At 35.8% G+C, this 16,661-nt stretch overlaps 1 protein-coding gene across 4 annotated transcripts in view; it reads right to left on the bottom strand.

Moving 5' to 3' along the window:
* The window catches only part of ACAP2 (ArfGAP with coiled-coil, ankyrin repeat and PH domains 2), a 79,384-nt gene that overhangs the window by 20,421 nt on the left and 42,302 nt on the right, over positions 1-16,661 (bottom strand). For 3 of the 4 annotated variants that reach the window (XM_072867186.1, XM_072867187.1, XM_072867185.1), the window contains exons 10-18: positions 14,026-14,138; positions 10,294-10,314; positions 7,065-7,116; positions 5,585-5,685; positions 4,332-4,437; positions 3,687-3,895; positions 3,403-3,472; positions 1,945-2,039; positions 359-543 (exon numbers count right to left, since the gene is read on the bottom strand). In XM_072867186.1, coding sequence (XP_072723287.1) covers positions 359-543; positions 1,945-2,039; positions 3,403-3,472; positions 3,687-3,895; positions 4,332-4,437; positions 5,585-5,685; positions 7,065-7,116; positions 10,294-10,314; positions 14,026-14,138 — 952 coding nt within the window. The remainder of the gene's footprint in view (positions 1-358; positions 544-1,944; positions 2,040-3,402; positions 3,473-3,686; positions 3,896-4,331; positions 4,438-5,584; positions 5,686-7,064; positions 7,117-10,293; positions 10,315-14,025; positions 14,139-16,661) is intronic. The other variant, XM_072867188.1, reaches the window with a different exon arrangement.

The following is a 16,661-nucleotide window of genomic DNA, read 5'->3' as shown; positions in this document are numbered from 1 at the left end:
GTCGCTACTTACAGCAACCGCTGGGACATGCAAGTTAGCAATGCACAAAGCAGGCAGTAAGGAAGGGATAGGGCAGGAAAGAACGTTATTGGAAAAATTAAGAAGGATGAAAATACGGAGGAAAGTAAGTCGTTAATATGTTTCTGAATGATAAGCATCCCCACTCCAAATGGTTCCCCACCTAAAAATGCACATCTCTGAACAAGTCTTTTCTCCCCTATACTTCTGAACTAGGCTATGACCCATTAAAAGACAGATTCCGATTTCTCTGCATGAGGCAGGAAATCAATTAATACAAAAATATGTTACTTTACAAAGAACATGTGTAATATAGCTAAGGAGAGAAGGGTGTAAATACCTTTTTGGGATGCTGCACCTTGTTCCCCTGTCAAAAGGGATTTTTCAGGGCCACTGTGCCTTTTCTCTTCCTGACTTTGAGGCAAAACTTTTGTTCCAGATTCAAGCAGAGATGCTGATGCAGGCTGCTTCTCCACAAACTTTCTTTCCACATATTTTGCTCTGATATATGCCTCCTTCTCCTGCCTGTCATATACAAAATCCCTGGAGTTAGTAAGCTAATCTTAATATTCTCATGTATTAAAAGAACATCCATTTCATACTAAAGCCAGTAACCAAAATTGTAGTTTGGCACTGCACATAAGACACTTATGATGCATTTTCAGAAAGACGAAGAGCACGCTGTCTATCTCTTTCTGGATTCTTGATTAAATTTTGCATAAGGCTCAAAAGAAAGTAATTTTGTTAAGTTCATATATGTATATTTTCTTTCAGGCAGAGACTTTGGAAAGTGGTTATGTGGAAGACATAAGCATTAGCTACTCTATGTTACTTAGAATAGAATAGACTATTTCAGTTGGAAGGCACCTACAATGATCACCTAGTTCAAGTACCACTTCTTGGTATGAATCCTTTATACATGTTTTACACTGTTAATAACCAATTAATATAGCATATATTTAGGTTTTTAGGTAAATATAAATTGCAACATTTGTTAAAGGAACATCAAGATTGCAAAAGAGAACCATGACAATAATAAGCCTCAGGTACGCACAGCCACCAGTTCCATAATGCATTCTGAAATACTTTTTCTTGTAACCTGAGGTTATCATCTTAAGACACACACAGCAGTTGTGACAAACTGATGGAAGGGGCTATAGAAGTATTACTATTGAAACTGCTGAAAAGCAGTTACCACTAGAAGGAGTGTCTAGCAAATCTCCTATGTTATTTATATTATTATCATCTCCAAATTGCCAATGCTTGATAAAACACTGTTTTCTATACCATAAAACTGCCTGACAGCAAGCAGCACAGAACTGGAAACCTGGTTAAAAAAAGTTTTAGAAGACATCTTGTACAGCATAACAAAACATTAGGAAACTACCTTCAAACGCAAATTAGCATCAGAGAAATGGAAGACAGCAGTACAATCATTAGAGGGTTGCTCTAAAGCAGCAGAGCTCATGTACAATGTAGGCAGAAAGAAAAGAGCATTCTGGGGATCAGGGAACAAAAGTCAAGCTCAAGAACAAAGTCACAGTAAACAAAAGGCACAGCCACAGGCTCCTTCCAGGAGCACTCACAGACCAAGTACAGCTGGCTGAGATGGTACGAAGTAGACAGGAAACAAAATCAACATGCCCACGTTGATGAGACAGAGCAGGATGCTATACAGCTGTCATCAAAAGGAGGGAGTGAGACCAGAAAAAGAACAAGTGAACAAGAGAAGCCGAAAGGGACCAATAGAAGGAATTCCCAATAATGATAGAGAGTGAGAAAAGGGGAAGAGCAAAACATACTGGTGATAAGGAGAAACAGAGTAAATCAAAGGAGTGTTACACACATTAAGTGGCAGCATCTTTTAAAGCTGGAGGCTGAAGGAAGCGACACGAAAAGGAAGAGGCACTGCTAGTAAATTACTACCTTTGGCTTCCCGGTTGTGGCTTCTTTACTCCCACTTTTTCCAACTTCACTTCATATATTCTATTTATAACATCATTTCCCAATTCACACATAAGCTATGAAGCAAAATAAATAAATTCAAATACAGTTGCAAAAGGCTTTATATACCTATTTAGGTTTTTTTAACCTCACTCAGCATATTTTTACAACTTAGTATTTCACTGGTAAAAGTACACTTACAGAAATAAGCATGGGTTTATACCGTGATAATGAAACCACCAGTGAATAGAGAGACCAAATTCTAAGTAAGATAGCAAAAGATATAGTCACTCTTTTAAAGTGCCGTTCCCTTCTGAAAAAGGACTGCAAAAATGACCATCTGTCATTCAAGAATCTTTTTTGTGCAATCAGAATGGCACCTGCAGGCCTCATTAACAAAAGGTACTCTTTTCCACTGGCTTTGCCTGTAGCTATTCTTATCCCATCGGCAAGAGACAATTCAATCAATTCTATTCCATCTTGTTCAACAGACATTTTTGCTAAACCATAATCTGTTATGTCTACAGAAAGAGATCAAAGACAAAAAACAGCCTGCAGATACTACTTCAAGGAGAATTTGGCCCATAAAGTCCAATTTACTGATGGCAATGAACAGACTTCTTGCTTCTAATACCACGTGGAATATTCAGCTCTGATATTGACATAAACAGGACAATGGGTGTAGTTTTGGGGTTTTTTTTAGTTTGTTTCCTCAGCATGAACAAATTGACATTAAAGTTATTTAAGGTTAAACCACAAGAGAAACACCCCTACTCACATTGTCTTTTGATTGTTCAGAATAGAGAAGTAATACCCAAGTACCAGAACATCACAGCTAGAAACGAATGCTTTGCATCAGTTATTCAGTTGCACACATGCATCCATGCGTGAGTTCCTATTTCGGTATTTCAATGTCACATGATTTTCAGAACCACATTTCAAGCTAGAATTTTGGCACACAAATAGCACACAAGCAGTTGCATGAATATTCTCCTATAAGCCAGTAGGAAATCAAGATCTCACTGTTAAGAGCTGGCATCTGAATTTTCAAGTATGGTCATGCTTTAGGCTGATACAGCACTTCCAAAATTTTTCAGCCCACTATATTATTGGTCTATAAACAGATTTCCCTTTTTATATGTTTAAAGTATCAGATGAAACTTACTACTCAAAGTGTGTTTGCAAACCCCAAAGCATCATAAGTTGTTCTGACTCGCACGTTTGTAACAAGAATGACTACTGCTACTGCATATATTATAAGAAAGCGTGAATTAAAAAAAAAACAAACAACACACAACTATAAGCACTTCTGAGCAGAAAATTTAAGGCATGAACTGGGTACAAATGCAAGTGTTTCCTGCATTGAACTTTCTGATGCAGTTGCTTTAGAACAACAATTTAAGTACTAAACAGAAGCTTGTTTCAAAAATACTGTCATACCTTTAGAAGTTCAGGTTCCCATGAATCCAGTGTTAAAGATCTTACTTTTGAAAAGTGGACTCCCAAGCTCCTAAACAGCATGAAAAAAATATTAACCTGTAACTGCATGCTGTGTCTTACCTCAGACAGCTTTACCATTAATTTATGCAAATAAAGCAGTTACCTTAATTCTGTTTACAAACAGGGGTCTCTAACCTTGCTTCAATATACATTTGAAGAGGCAAACACCACCCTTCCTAATTAAGTCAATGCACAAATCAAATAGTTCTGAAGAGTTCCCCAACCTGTGTATCCCAGAGCACTCAATGCACAGCGTGATTCCTAGGTTGATACTGGCCCAGCGAGGATCTGCCAAACCACAATCACAGCAGGCAGCATTACCAGGAATACACTGAACCCGCTGTAGAGCACTTTCTCCCTTTAACAACTTCTCTTTTGTCTCACTGCCAGATTCTAGGCTTCCAGTAGAAGGGGATGATTTCTTTTCCTGTTTCTAAAAAAAGGAAACAAACAAACAAAAAAGAGACACACACTAAAATAAAGAAATAAAAGTCCTACAGATACCAACAGTGCACTAGAATCGTAGAAAAGTAACTTCTGCATTTAAGGCCAAGGAAAGCCATACAACTGAAAAAAAGTTTAGTTTTTTAGAAGAAATATAGAACTGAATATAGGAGTAACCAGTAATGCTATGAATTTTAATCACACTACAGAAAAATCTCATCAAAACATATAGGCCAAAGTAACATTAGTAAGATGGAGTGAAAGATAGATTAGATATAAATCATAGACTTCAAAATTTCATTGCATTTCCACTGGAAGACAAACAATAGATTATTTCCTCCCCTCTCATAAAAAGAGGTTTTCCTCTATTTTTAATTTTCAGGATCTAAAGGGGGGGTTGTTGTTTATTTAGTTTTTAAACTCACCTCAGATTCATCCCCTTTCTCTCTATATGCTGTAGCGATACTGGTCTGAACAGCCTTAATCCATGCCTGTCGCAGCTTTTCCGAGTCAGCCTGAAGCATGCAGCTTCTGTGACAAATACACGTGCACTCAGATTCAGAGAGATTGACCAAGCAGCTAACATCAAACAACACGTTGTTCAAGAAAATAGACTCTTGAGAAAGTTTCTTGCTATCACCACAAGCATATTGTTTAGTAGGCATCATCTAATAAACCCATTTATTTTGAGATAAAAAAGCAGCTGATCCTTTATGAATTGCAAACTCCTTGTTTCAAAACTATTTGCAGGTAATGCTAAAACATATAGATATGACTCTTCAAATAACCCAGAGAATGGCTTAGCTTCCTATTCCCTTTCTTTTCTTATTCCAAATTTTCCATTTTTGTATCCATTTTTGAGATCAAGAGAAAATTATGTTAAAGTTCTCTGACAAAGAATGAACTACTTTTCACACCAAAGGAAACAGGTCATGAAGTATAAAACTGTTCCAACACTTATGGGCTGAAAAAGTATAGGCAAGCAGGAGCAAAATGCATGCTAAAGTGAACCACAACTGAGTAGGCAAACATTAGGACAGCAATCTATTAAGAAGAGAAACATAAGTAGGAGCGGGGAGTGTAGATAACACCCAAACCTAAAAGCGGGTTGACCTTATGTCAAAAATTTAAATATGGTCACACCTCAAAATCATTAATGATAAATCCATGTCCTGTGCCCTGGCTGCAGCACAACTGCCATACTTCTCCAAATATAACCAATACACTGCACTGCTAGAGCTGAAAAATATTTTTATTTGCTAGTTTCATTTAGTGCATTCTGAAATGTAATTTAACACTACTGAGACAACAACTTATTAATTTGTTTCTCTCTCATTACACCAATCAGAAATTTGGAGAAACTGAGATCTATTTTCTATGTTACTAAGCAGCTTGTTAGCATGAGCTACTACTAAGCCACAACAGCTCCACAACCACAAGGCATTTATACGTAAAGCACAAGAATGTATGTTTATTTTAATGCCAAAAGTAAACTAAATACCAGAAACATTTCTCACAGCACCACTTACTCTTAGCCAAAATTTCAGAAAACAGAATTGTTCAGATACTTCTCCTGTTTTGATCTATCCCAAGAGAAATGTTAATCTTGCATGTCAAGACAACTGAATGTAACAATTTTTTAATTTTTAAATAAATATGCTCCATCACTTTTCCTTACTTTGTTGGAGAAACCACCTCAAAACAGAAACGTCTTTCTATGTCCTCACAGTGTTTAACCGTGCAAAGCCGTAAGTCTTCAACAACTACTGTAGGATTATCCTAAGAGACAAAAATTAACAAAACAAGTCACATAGAGGAAAGACAATAAAGTTGCTGGTAATATTTATCATTTAATTCTATTTGCTTGTTTACACAAATTTTTCCTCAAAAAATGAAATTTTAAATAGGTGGAATCAGAGGTACTTAGCAGGAAATACTTAGACAAATTTTAATGTTTCATTATATTTTATGAAAATTTAATACAAACTTTGGAGAATTCCTTTTTACCTACAATCCAATCTACTAAATAATTAACACCTTAAATTTAAACAACAGTATTCAAAGGATTTCAAAGATACTTTCTAAGAGATGCAATTAGCTCACAAATAAATCAGAAAGATTATACCTAAATCAGCAGTATTATAAGCGCCAAGCACAAAAAACCAGAAGCTGGATGCAGTGGTTTAGAAAATCTGATTCAATTCATAAGAATTCTCTTCTAAGCTAACGGCATTTTAAAGGTGCGTTTTTAAAAAACAAAAATGTAACTGGAATTCACAAACACAAAATGCCCAACTCAAATATGCTCACACAAACTCAGCTGTTTGTTTCCTTTCCAACCACAATAATGAAGACCCTTGATTTGATAACAGATAACAAGCAGTAGCCTCTGAACCTGGTCTGCTAACACTGAAGAGAAATGAGTTGTCATAAGCTCTACCCTCTTTTTTTTTCCTTCTCCATACAGTTCTCTAGTTTTTTCCAACATGAAGAACAGTTACAGCTATATGGTGCAAAAGCAGATCCTAGAACAGCAAAGAAAGGAGCAACTCAAAGGTTGATTCAAAAGGCTGGCTTATATACCGTGGCGCAGAGCTGCACTTGCTGCAACTGTAATATACAGCAACTGTACTCTCCCACCAGCAAAAAGACAGATATTGATTGCTGAACCACCTTACATTTTCAGTATTAAATACATGTACACAGCATCCCTGTTTCATAAAAAAAGCTTCCATGCCTTTCCCCCTCCCCCTCCAACTGCTTTGGGTACGTGAACCCAGTAAGTAACTGGAGAGAGCAAGTCCTGAAAGAGTTAAACACAACTGCTCAAAGACCAGCATGGAATATTTCGCTGCCACCAAGCACGTACAAGCCTTTTGGCACCAACAACCTTTAAGGCTCTTCATAAACCTCTGCAACAAGGTAACGAAACCCACAGCAAATAACATTATGTGCTTACAAGTCACTGTCCAGGAGTCTCCAAATCTGTAAGTGTAGCTATTAGTCTCATTTTACAAAGGGAGAAACTAATTTAGAAAATGCAGTAGGTTGTTCAAGACCACACAGGGTGCCAATGTCAGCACTGTTTCTCCTTCTGATCAATCGGAAAAACCATCACCCGCACCTCAAACTATCCCAAGCCAGTTTTTGATACCTACCTTAAATTTCTTCTGGTACACAAGTTGGTTATTTTGTATTGAGAACCAGCGCCTATTCAAATAAAGAGACATCCAGAGAGTACATAACTGATTTTACAGTGCTTATTTGACTAAAATGTGCTAACAGTCAGTGTACAGAGAGACTGCAGAAAAGAATTCACAAAAGTAATGCTGCAGTCAGTTTTGGCAAGTATTTCGTGAGAATAATGAAAAAAGGGAAAGCAGAGACAAAACAGAAAAGAAAGCAAGGGACTCAAATTATTTGAGTCCTAAACAAACACATTCATGTTATGACAACATTAGTTAAGCTATCACATAAAAAGATTTTCATTTCAAAGAACATTTACTTCCGTATTTCATCAGCAAGCTACAATTTTAAGTAATTGTTTGTCAACACAAATTCAAACACTTTGAATAACAAAAATACTTAAACTATGTAAACTACTCACTCCTGAAATACCTTTGAGACTAGAGAAATAACTATGAAATAACTTACTAAGGGACTAAAAATACTAGTGTTGCTATCCCACGTAGGTTTACTGTCTCTCTATATTTGGAATTTCTTAAAATTTTAGATGCTGAAATAAAAGGATTATATACAAAAACAAAGCAAAACCAAGGAAAGCCTTTTAAGTAGAATCCTAACTTAAGCCTCAGCTTTGTAGGAAAATATCAAATAAAGATTTAATGAAGGCATCCTATAAAAACCAAAAAGATAACGTAACGCTTAAAAACTCCTCTGAACTGTATCCTTCCTTGTCAAACTCACTGTTCAGATAGGATACAATTCATAGAGAATGGAAAGATCATTCGTATTTTGGAAAATATTACGAGCACCTCAGATCTCTAACAACTGCATTTTATCAGACCACTGAATATTAAAAAAACAGCAAGTATAACCATCGCTTTCTAGCTCTTCTGAGGATGCACAAAATAAAAGCTAACCAATCATCACTGGTTTTGAACTGACAAAAATGAAAGTAATATAAACAATAATTCAGTCCCGCAGTGAAATTTACACTATTTTGTTTTGTTCAAGCTTATAACGTGAACCTGTGTTTATCATAGCATAACTCCTCAATTATCTCAAATACCCCACTTACATCACACATCAGTTTTTTCTGCACTGCCAATTAGTTTGAATGGTAACAGTATACAACATATTGTATTGCACATATCTTGTTATTCTCCACAGGCTGTTGAACTTCAAGCTACAGTTTACTACAATTAGTAACAAGAGGGCTCCATATACTTATTCAACCACCACAAGCCATTCATGAAAAAGAAGCACACAAAAGATTGTTAAGAAAAATTAAGATATACTTAATTAAGAAAAATTAAGATATACAAGAAAAGTTAGATTCAAATCAGAAAAATCTAGTATTTGTTAGAAAAGTTAGTACTTAGTAGACAGATGAGATTCTACCTTTTAACAATTAATCTTTTCAAATGTTGTGCAGATATATTTAATTTAAACAGCAACAACAAGATCTTTTAATACTGGATTTCTAACGTAACAACAGTAATCTTTTTGGGTTAAGATAATTGAATAGAATAATGCAAAAAGTTAACTACTTTTTCAATTTATTAACAGCAATAGTTTTGGTTATTGCTATTTAAAAAGGTATCACCTTTACCATCTATTTAAAAAAAACCCACAGATGCCGTAACTAAGCCTCAAATATGAGCATAAAGGAGGTTATTGCTAATATTTAAATAGGTAACAACAAAAAAGCAGACTAGAAAAGGAAAAAAACCTCAGTCTTTTTCACGTGCCTTTTTTTTTTTTAACATAACAAATAGAAAAACATGAAAAGCAGTGCCTAAGTGATAAAGGGAAAAAAAAAAACAAACGCCAGCCTTGCCCCAAGATAACATGCAATGGAGCAAATCCCTAATAATGGCCTTAGGTAGCATTATTAACTTCATTAATGCAATGCTTCATTTGTTCTACAGCTAAATATTTAGTGAGTTACTAAAGTAAATAAGCTCCAATCTGATCAACTGGATATAAGTGACCACACAAATTGTAAAACAAATCTGTCTCATCTTTAAAACCTAGTCTGGAAGTTTTCAAACTATTCCAGCCCCTTTTTTTCCTAGTAGAGAAATTAAATCTGTTCAAGAAAACTTTCTAGTTAAGGCAAAAAGTGTGCGGGTTTTGATTTTTTTTTTTTTAAAAGAAACTTTTATTGAACAAGATCCACAATTTAGAATGTACTATAACTTGTAGATCACACTTTTGAAGTAGCTGTCAATGGAAAATAAAGTTAATACATTTTATTGTATGCTTGAAAAAATAAAATTGGCAGACTCCTCTCCAACATGTCAGCACCACAGCAGTTTTATTCAGGCCAAAAACTTGGAGCTATTTCATATTACGTGAGTATCATCAATAACCTCTGGTCATTACTGTAGGAAACAGACTGCCGGGGGTCTACAGTAGTAACAGCCAGGAACTTCTGAGGTACAATATATGTACTGAAGGTGCTGTCACAGGGTATACCACATCTACCCTGTTCTAAGAATTAATGTTCATAAACTTTTAGGCAACGTGTGTGCAGTAAGTACTGATCGTTATCAAAGTTTCCTTACAAAGTGTCATTCTGTCAAAAATAGGAGAGAAGCATGGTGAAGGAGAAAACATACTTGGAGAATCTTTAAGTAATTTGCACTGCCTCACTCAATAGTGCCTAAATATAGCTGTTTGGGTTGAGAAACTGAATGTTTTCCATCATTTATACCTACACAATTCAAAAGAGTATTTGTTAAAGAGGAAACAATACAAAATTCATTGAAAAACATTTCCAATTTCTGAGAACTGAGAGTAATACCAAGAAGAAATAAAATCTAAATTGAGTTTTGCGTAAAAAAAATGAATCATGCTTATTGATTCTCAAAAGGAAATAGCTAGTTGCTATCAGCATGCAAATAAAACAGAGTGATTAAGAATGCACAACATTTAAAAGTTACATCTCTATTTCCAATGCAGTTGATAAGAACTTTGTTTTAATTCCTTTTTAGCTAAAACTAGCTCAATCTTTCTAATTCTTTTAAAGGTGTTGAGCAGCAGGTATACTGGCATCCCAGGCAGAATCCTTCTGTTATTTTCTTAGACTGAGCCACTTATACATCCATTGCAAGTAACAAAAATTAAATGCAGGGTTAATTAAGAGCTTTTAGCGTGCCAAAGAAACATTGGGAAGGTATAAAAGAAGCTGGTTGGTACCTGATGTGATCTGGCTTTTTCCTGTCATGTGAAAAAATGGGGTAGGATTAAAACATAAGGGAAAGGAGGAGAAGGAATGAAAAACGCAAAATGAGCAAAATAAGCAAAGAATTAGCATGACCTGAAAATACAGCAGAATTTAAAAGGAAAACATTTAATGCATCCAACCTAAAAACTATTCAGAACATACTAGTGTTTGATAAAGGCTTTTCTCCCTACACACATTTTTTTCACACGTATCTTTCTTCATGATATGGACTTATTTTTCATTTGAATTTCTAGAACCAAAACAGCTTTCCACCTACTGCTCCACAATAACAAATGCACCTGATTTCAGTTCCTGATGCCTTAAGAAAAATTGTGTACAATAAGAGATCTCATTTACAAACAGATAGACATACACTCAAAAAATAGGTCTCCATACCTGTTACTGTAAGACTTTCTAGTATAAAGATATCATTTTGATTCCACTAAAGTATATTATCCAAAATACTCATGTACATTATGCACTATCCATTTAGTCACCATGAAAAGAGATTGCAAAATCTCCAGCTCTTTCAAGACACAGCAACATTGGATTGCAAATAGCTCTTGTGGTTTACTTTGTAACCTGCTCAAACACTATTTGTTTCTCAAGCCAGTGTCATGCAGAAGTATCCCAAGAACAGGAAACTTAATGCACCAACCCAAATAACTGAAGTCTTCAGACAATTAAACCCAAGCTGCCAGCTGCCCCAGGAAGAAACTACATCATCCTAGCAAGAAATTAGCTTGGATTGGAAACAAAACAAGCTTTCATTCATTAGAACAGATCTGCCCCCCTTCAAAGGGCTGCACTATATGGTTTTGATTTTTTCTCCCCCAGTAACCAGACTTTTCCCAGGATAATCCACTATGCTGTCCATGGATTCATTGACCAAGACATGCACAACGAAGCATCGCAATTATCTAATTTGTTAGCTAGAATCATACTGATGTGTGTCAAACCCAGACAAAATCCGTTGTACCATTTCTTTTACTCTTATGGTTTTAATGCTGGCAAGTATTATTTATGATTTTTGGTGCCTTTAATTCAGTCTTAAAGGAGTACTTAAAAAGGCCTAGAACCATCAAAACACCAACTGATACCAACAGAGGGAAAAGAGAAGCTACCATTTTAAATACATATTACTACTGACAGTGCAATCAGCATTTAGCAAGGAAGGTAAGTGCCATCGCCCTTAGTTCAGAACATCAGGAAATCCCAGTATTTCTTTCTAGGCAAATTCTTCTGGTTTTGTTTCAGCTGGTTGATTTTCCACCCACCTCCCCAAAGATGGGCATGTAATGAAGTGGCAAACTACCTATCCGATAAGAACACTGAAAATTTCTTGTCTGTCTTGGGGTCTCTGACTTCAGCTCTGAATTCCCTCATATGAAATACGTGATTCTCTAAATGTTTCCTCCTTTGGTACTTCATTGTACATTTTCACGCACAAAACAGTTTAATGCAATGACACAGTCCTTTCTTGTACCCTACCTAGTGACTGGAAAAACACCCTCACCTCTAACTTTAATCAGTAATTATCTTCCTGCAGCTGAAACTGCCATACTACATAAGTAAAGCATTCAGGCAGTGGAAAGCAGCAATGACCACTTCAGTGCCTACAATGCAGCAAGCAGTTACAAATGTATTCGGAAATAAAAATAAGATAAAAATACTTCTCTATTTTTATTAAAACATGAAAAATGGGGCTAGATTCAGAAACTAATAGTTGTCTTCATTAAGGTCTTAAATGTATATTATGTACGATAATAGTAGTAGTAGTTTCGTAACAATTAGTAATGGTTTGTGAATGTGAAGTACAAAATTAAAATGATTGATTCAATTTCTAAACAGTGTTTATAGATAGCATATCCAAAGCTATTCTCTGCCTAATTCTGAAGCATCCAACTAGCCTATCACAGTGAGATAAATTATCAAGAATCTAAGATTAAAAAAGGTAAAAGGTTTAGCTTTATTGAATACTTCTGTGACAAATAGAAGGAAAAACTATAAAAAAATATAACATATAGTAAAAGTAGGCAGCTCTGACTTATTACTGAGCCGTTTACCTTGGCTCTTTTAAATAACTTATTGTTTGGATATGTTTTTATTATATATGTTCAAACCTGTAACTTAACAAAGAATGTCATTGTGTATCTTGATTTAATTGAGTTCCCCATATTTATTTTGTGTCCATTTAAATTTCCAACATACAACAGTTAGTTTTAATTGACCATAACCACCTTCTGGCAAGATACATGTACAGTATTACTAGGTATGAAGCCACGTGGAAGAATAATATTTCTCAGCTACCTTCCAATGTTCCTGTCCTGCTCCCTCCTGTTACCTCCCTACAGATCAAGGCCTTTATGCTATTCAAAAGAAGAACCCAGAGAGAGTGTCAATTAGCAAGAGGCTGCAGGCAATCCTGCAAAACATCTTGCAAAAACAACCCTTTCGGCCTGTTGAGAATCCAATAGAAGACAATCTCCTATCATGTTACTATGGATTTTTCTCAGTGTGCTTACACTAACATTTTACTTCAGACCAGGAACATGCTTTTGAAGCATATCTCCCAGTTTTCTCCATTCACAGTCCTTTGATGCCTTGCAGATTTATCTTGGAAAACTCCGAATTCTGCTTGGATGAAACTAACCCAGAAGGTACATTACAATTACAGATGGACAATCAGACCACAGGACAAGACTAGAAGTAGTCCAAAGCAGAATCCCTTACACTAGTTGCACGTGACTTGCCAACACACAGTTTTATTGACGCCAGTGGCCCTTGCATTAGTCTACGGATTTAACTGAAGCAAACCCAGTATGTTATAGACTTGTGATGGTCCAAGATGCTCAAGGGATTATAGAATAATTAAGGTTGTAAGGGACCACATATCCAAATGCACATTCTGGCCTTTGACACACAGCAAATAGTTTAACAGAAGCACTACTGCAAAAATTGCAGAGCCTAACATAGTAAAGAGAGCTCTATATCTCAACAAATTAACTTCAAAATTCAAGAACTGTATCCAACTATACTGTAAGTACTCCAGCATATATAATATTTCCTTGAAAAAAGCGTACACCTTTGGAAATGCAAAAGAGATCCTGTTCAGGGAGAAAAAATATTTAAACAATAGTAAAATATACATTGTTAAAAGACATGACTAACAATATATTTTGAATTCCCAACAGGACCATCAAAACTACTAAGCAGAATTCACTGCACAGGACAGGAATTGTAAAGGACAACAATTACATGTTTACCTTTCAGGAAAAATAACTTGAGTCCTTCACTGTGTTTCCCTGCTTCCAATGGCTGTACAACTTCCATTTTACTTTGTCCTCTAACACTTATTTTCCCAGCATATACATTCACATAGCTTACAGTCATAAGGATTGCTCTATTTCAACCCCAAAGTAAGGCCAAAATGCAATTACAGAGCTGGACTGTGCACAAGCTTTCCATACATAGGACTTCTCCAGACGAAGATACACTCTCAGAAAAAGGCTTGCAAACAACTAGGACAGAAAATAAGGAAAAATGGCTTCAAAGCGTCATCTCTGCATTAATTAACAGAGTCGTCCAAGTGGTCTGTCAAAACTGTGGAATCAGTGAGTTGCATAGGTTATAAAGTCAGACCAGAATTTAGCTTAATAAGCAGTATCTTAATAAGCTAGTAAATAGAGGTTCTGGATAATTACCTGTTCCAAGTCTTGAAGGCATTGCTGGCTCGCTTAAATAGATAACCTTCCATAACAATACCATTGGCTGCATCTACATTGTATTCTAGTTTAGTATCATCACTGGAATAATCCTAGTACAAAGGAACAAGACAAGAAAAAGGCATTGCATTTTCAAATGAAACTTCAAATATAGGCAGCATTAATGTCAAAAAGAGTAAACATTTAGGAATAACATTTTGCTTGCAACACTTATTAGTCAAGCCATGACACTCAGCCCTGACAATTTTTTTTAAGAAGCATTTTTAGGAGATCAGAATGCTGAAGATTTTTACTTTACCTGCACACAAGGGGAATTTCTTGCTCAGATATTGGTGACCGCTATGGCCAAGTAGAGGGCACACATTACTGACAGAGCATCTGATGCTTCTACTGTCTGCTCAAATGGTCTCACATTTATTCCAAAGAAAGGGGAGAGTAAGGTAGTAAGGAAAAGGGGCAATGTGAGTTAGGAGTCAAAACTGAAAAGCAATTGCAGCCTGTTGCAGACAACTGTATAGAGCCAGCTGTGCTTTAGTATTTTCTTCAGCTCTGTCATCTTGACAAGTGAGCCAGATCAGAACTTAGAAGACAAGTAACCACATAAAGATGATGCTATCAGTTCTCTCTCAATTAAAGTGGTCAGGGTGCTGGCAATGATGACAAGAACTTAGCAGTAATTTTTTCTTTATGATCTATTGAATCATGAAGCTAGAAGTAGGACAAAGGAATATACATTTCAATCAATCTAATAACAAATAATAACAGCTAATAACAGCTTTACAAGTTTTAGAAGGGTTAACTGCTTCACATCTCCAGCAAAGGTAGAGTAGACTAAGTAGTAATACATGTGGTGATTATTTGCTTTTATATCTCATCTGAAACAGCATGGACTCTTCCCAGGGAGCTACAGAGCTCAGGTATTCAGTGAGTGGGAGGCTAACAGCTACTAGGGGTGCACAAAAAAACCGCACATGGAATGACATCACTTATCATAAGCTATGTCCAGAGATCAAAATAATATACATGCTATTATTTAATTTCACTCTTAGTAAAATATATCTTTGAAGTAGACCAGCAACATATGGCTTCTTCCCCTTAACTCGGGCAGAAGAGACACATCACTAAAAATTAAGTTTCAGGAAAAAAAAAAACCAAACAGGTTAAATACTGAAGATCCAGGATATTTCATAATGTCACTCTGCCATACCCTCAAGCAGGTACTTTTTGTAAATTGCAAACATCAGCTTGGTGTGAAAAGTATGTCTTTAAATCTCTGGTTTGCTCCTTAGGAATTTGTCTATGCATATGGAAAAAGAGGCTATACAAAAAAAAAAATCAGCTTCAAAACCAATACCATTAGCTCTATGTAATATCCCAGTCTGCACACAACTTTTCTGCTACACATGATGTTTACTCTTATACATGCAGATGGTTTGGTCCAACCCAAGGTTAATTAAACAAGACAGCGAAGTGGTTACAAATCAAAATGGGCCCTTTACACTCCCAGGCCAGCCCAGAACCAAATTCCATAAAATTACCCACAGTGTTTTCAGCTGTTACCAATCTGAATATATTAACTGGATTTGAAATGTTAAATCTAGATTTTTATTAATTTACTGGCAGAAGATCAGTGCAAAAGTAAGAGTTCCAAAAGAAAATGGAACTATCCTATCACTACCATATACTGATCTGAATAACCATATAGGTTGCAAATAAAAGCTTCTCAAAAATCACAAATTTGTGCATTTATTATTCAGCATTTAATAATTTTGATTTTCTGCCTGTTTTCTAGCTCAGAACATGCTGAACATTAAAGACTTCCTGTAAGCACAAACAGCCAAATACCACAGTACAATTTTAACTTAGTATTTCACAACTTATGGCATACATAAACAAAGTGTTAAAAGTCCTTTGTTTTCTTCTTATCCCCTCAAAAAAGAGAAAACCCCTATGAGCACAGACTTAGACATGCTGATGTCACATTACCCCACTCCCCAAAAAAATGATCAATTACTCTAACTTACCAGCTCCCAAACATAATGAAACCTGCTAAAGATTTGCATCTTCCTGCCTCAGTGATGCCTGCAACTCCTTGTCTAGTGAAAGACAACATACATTCCCTCAGTCTTTTCTGTTCAAACTACTGTGTAATCACATTTTCCTCCAGGTTTGGAGAACTGCTGTAGAAAACGCAACTGTCTTTTCCAATGAATCCAGATTTATGCTTTGAAGACATATACAAGCACGACAGGAAAACTCCTTTGGATCGTTTATCATGCTGCACTCTCAGTCCAAATTGTCTAAAATACTGAGCCTTCCTCATGAAGTGCATTTAGTATCATTTTTAATGGCTTCCCTGATTGAATTCCACCTTTGTGGAGCAGATAAAGACACAAGAGTATACAGACAAATGTTTAATATTTTCCTAACTATACATAGCAGACTATCAGCTGGGGGGTGATGGAGTAAAGCTTCCATATGCTTTATCCATAAAACTTCATTGATAAAGTTGTGGTCAGGAAAAAGATGAACAAACAAAAAAAACCGCACTTCATTTCAATTAAAAAGATGAAAGTAGAAAAAGGAACTAGATAAGCCCTGTCTGATCTTACAGT

Source organism: Ciconia boyciana, chromosome 7, assembly GCF_034638445.1.
Source record: "Ciconia boyciana chromosome 7, ASM3463844v1, whole genome shotgun sequence".
NCBI classification, from domain to species: Eukaryota; Metazoa; Chordata; class Aves; order Ciconiiformes; family Ciconiidae; genus Ciconia; species Ciconia boyciana.
This window is presented reverse-complemented; position numbering and strand designations above follow the sequence as displayed.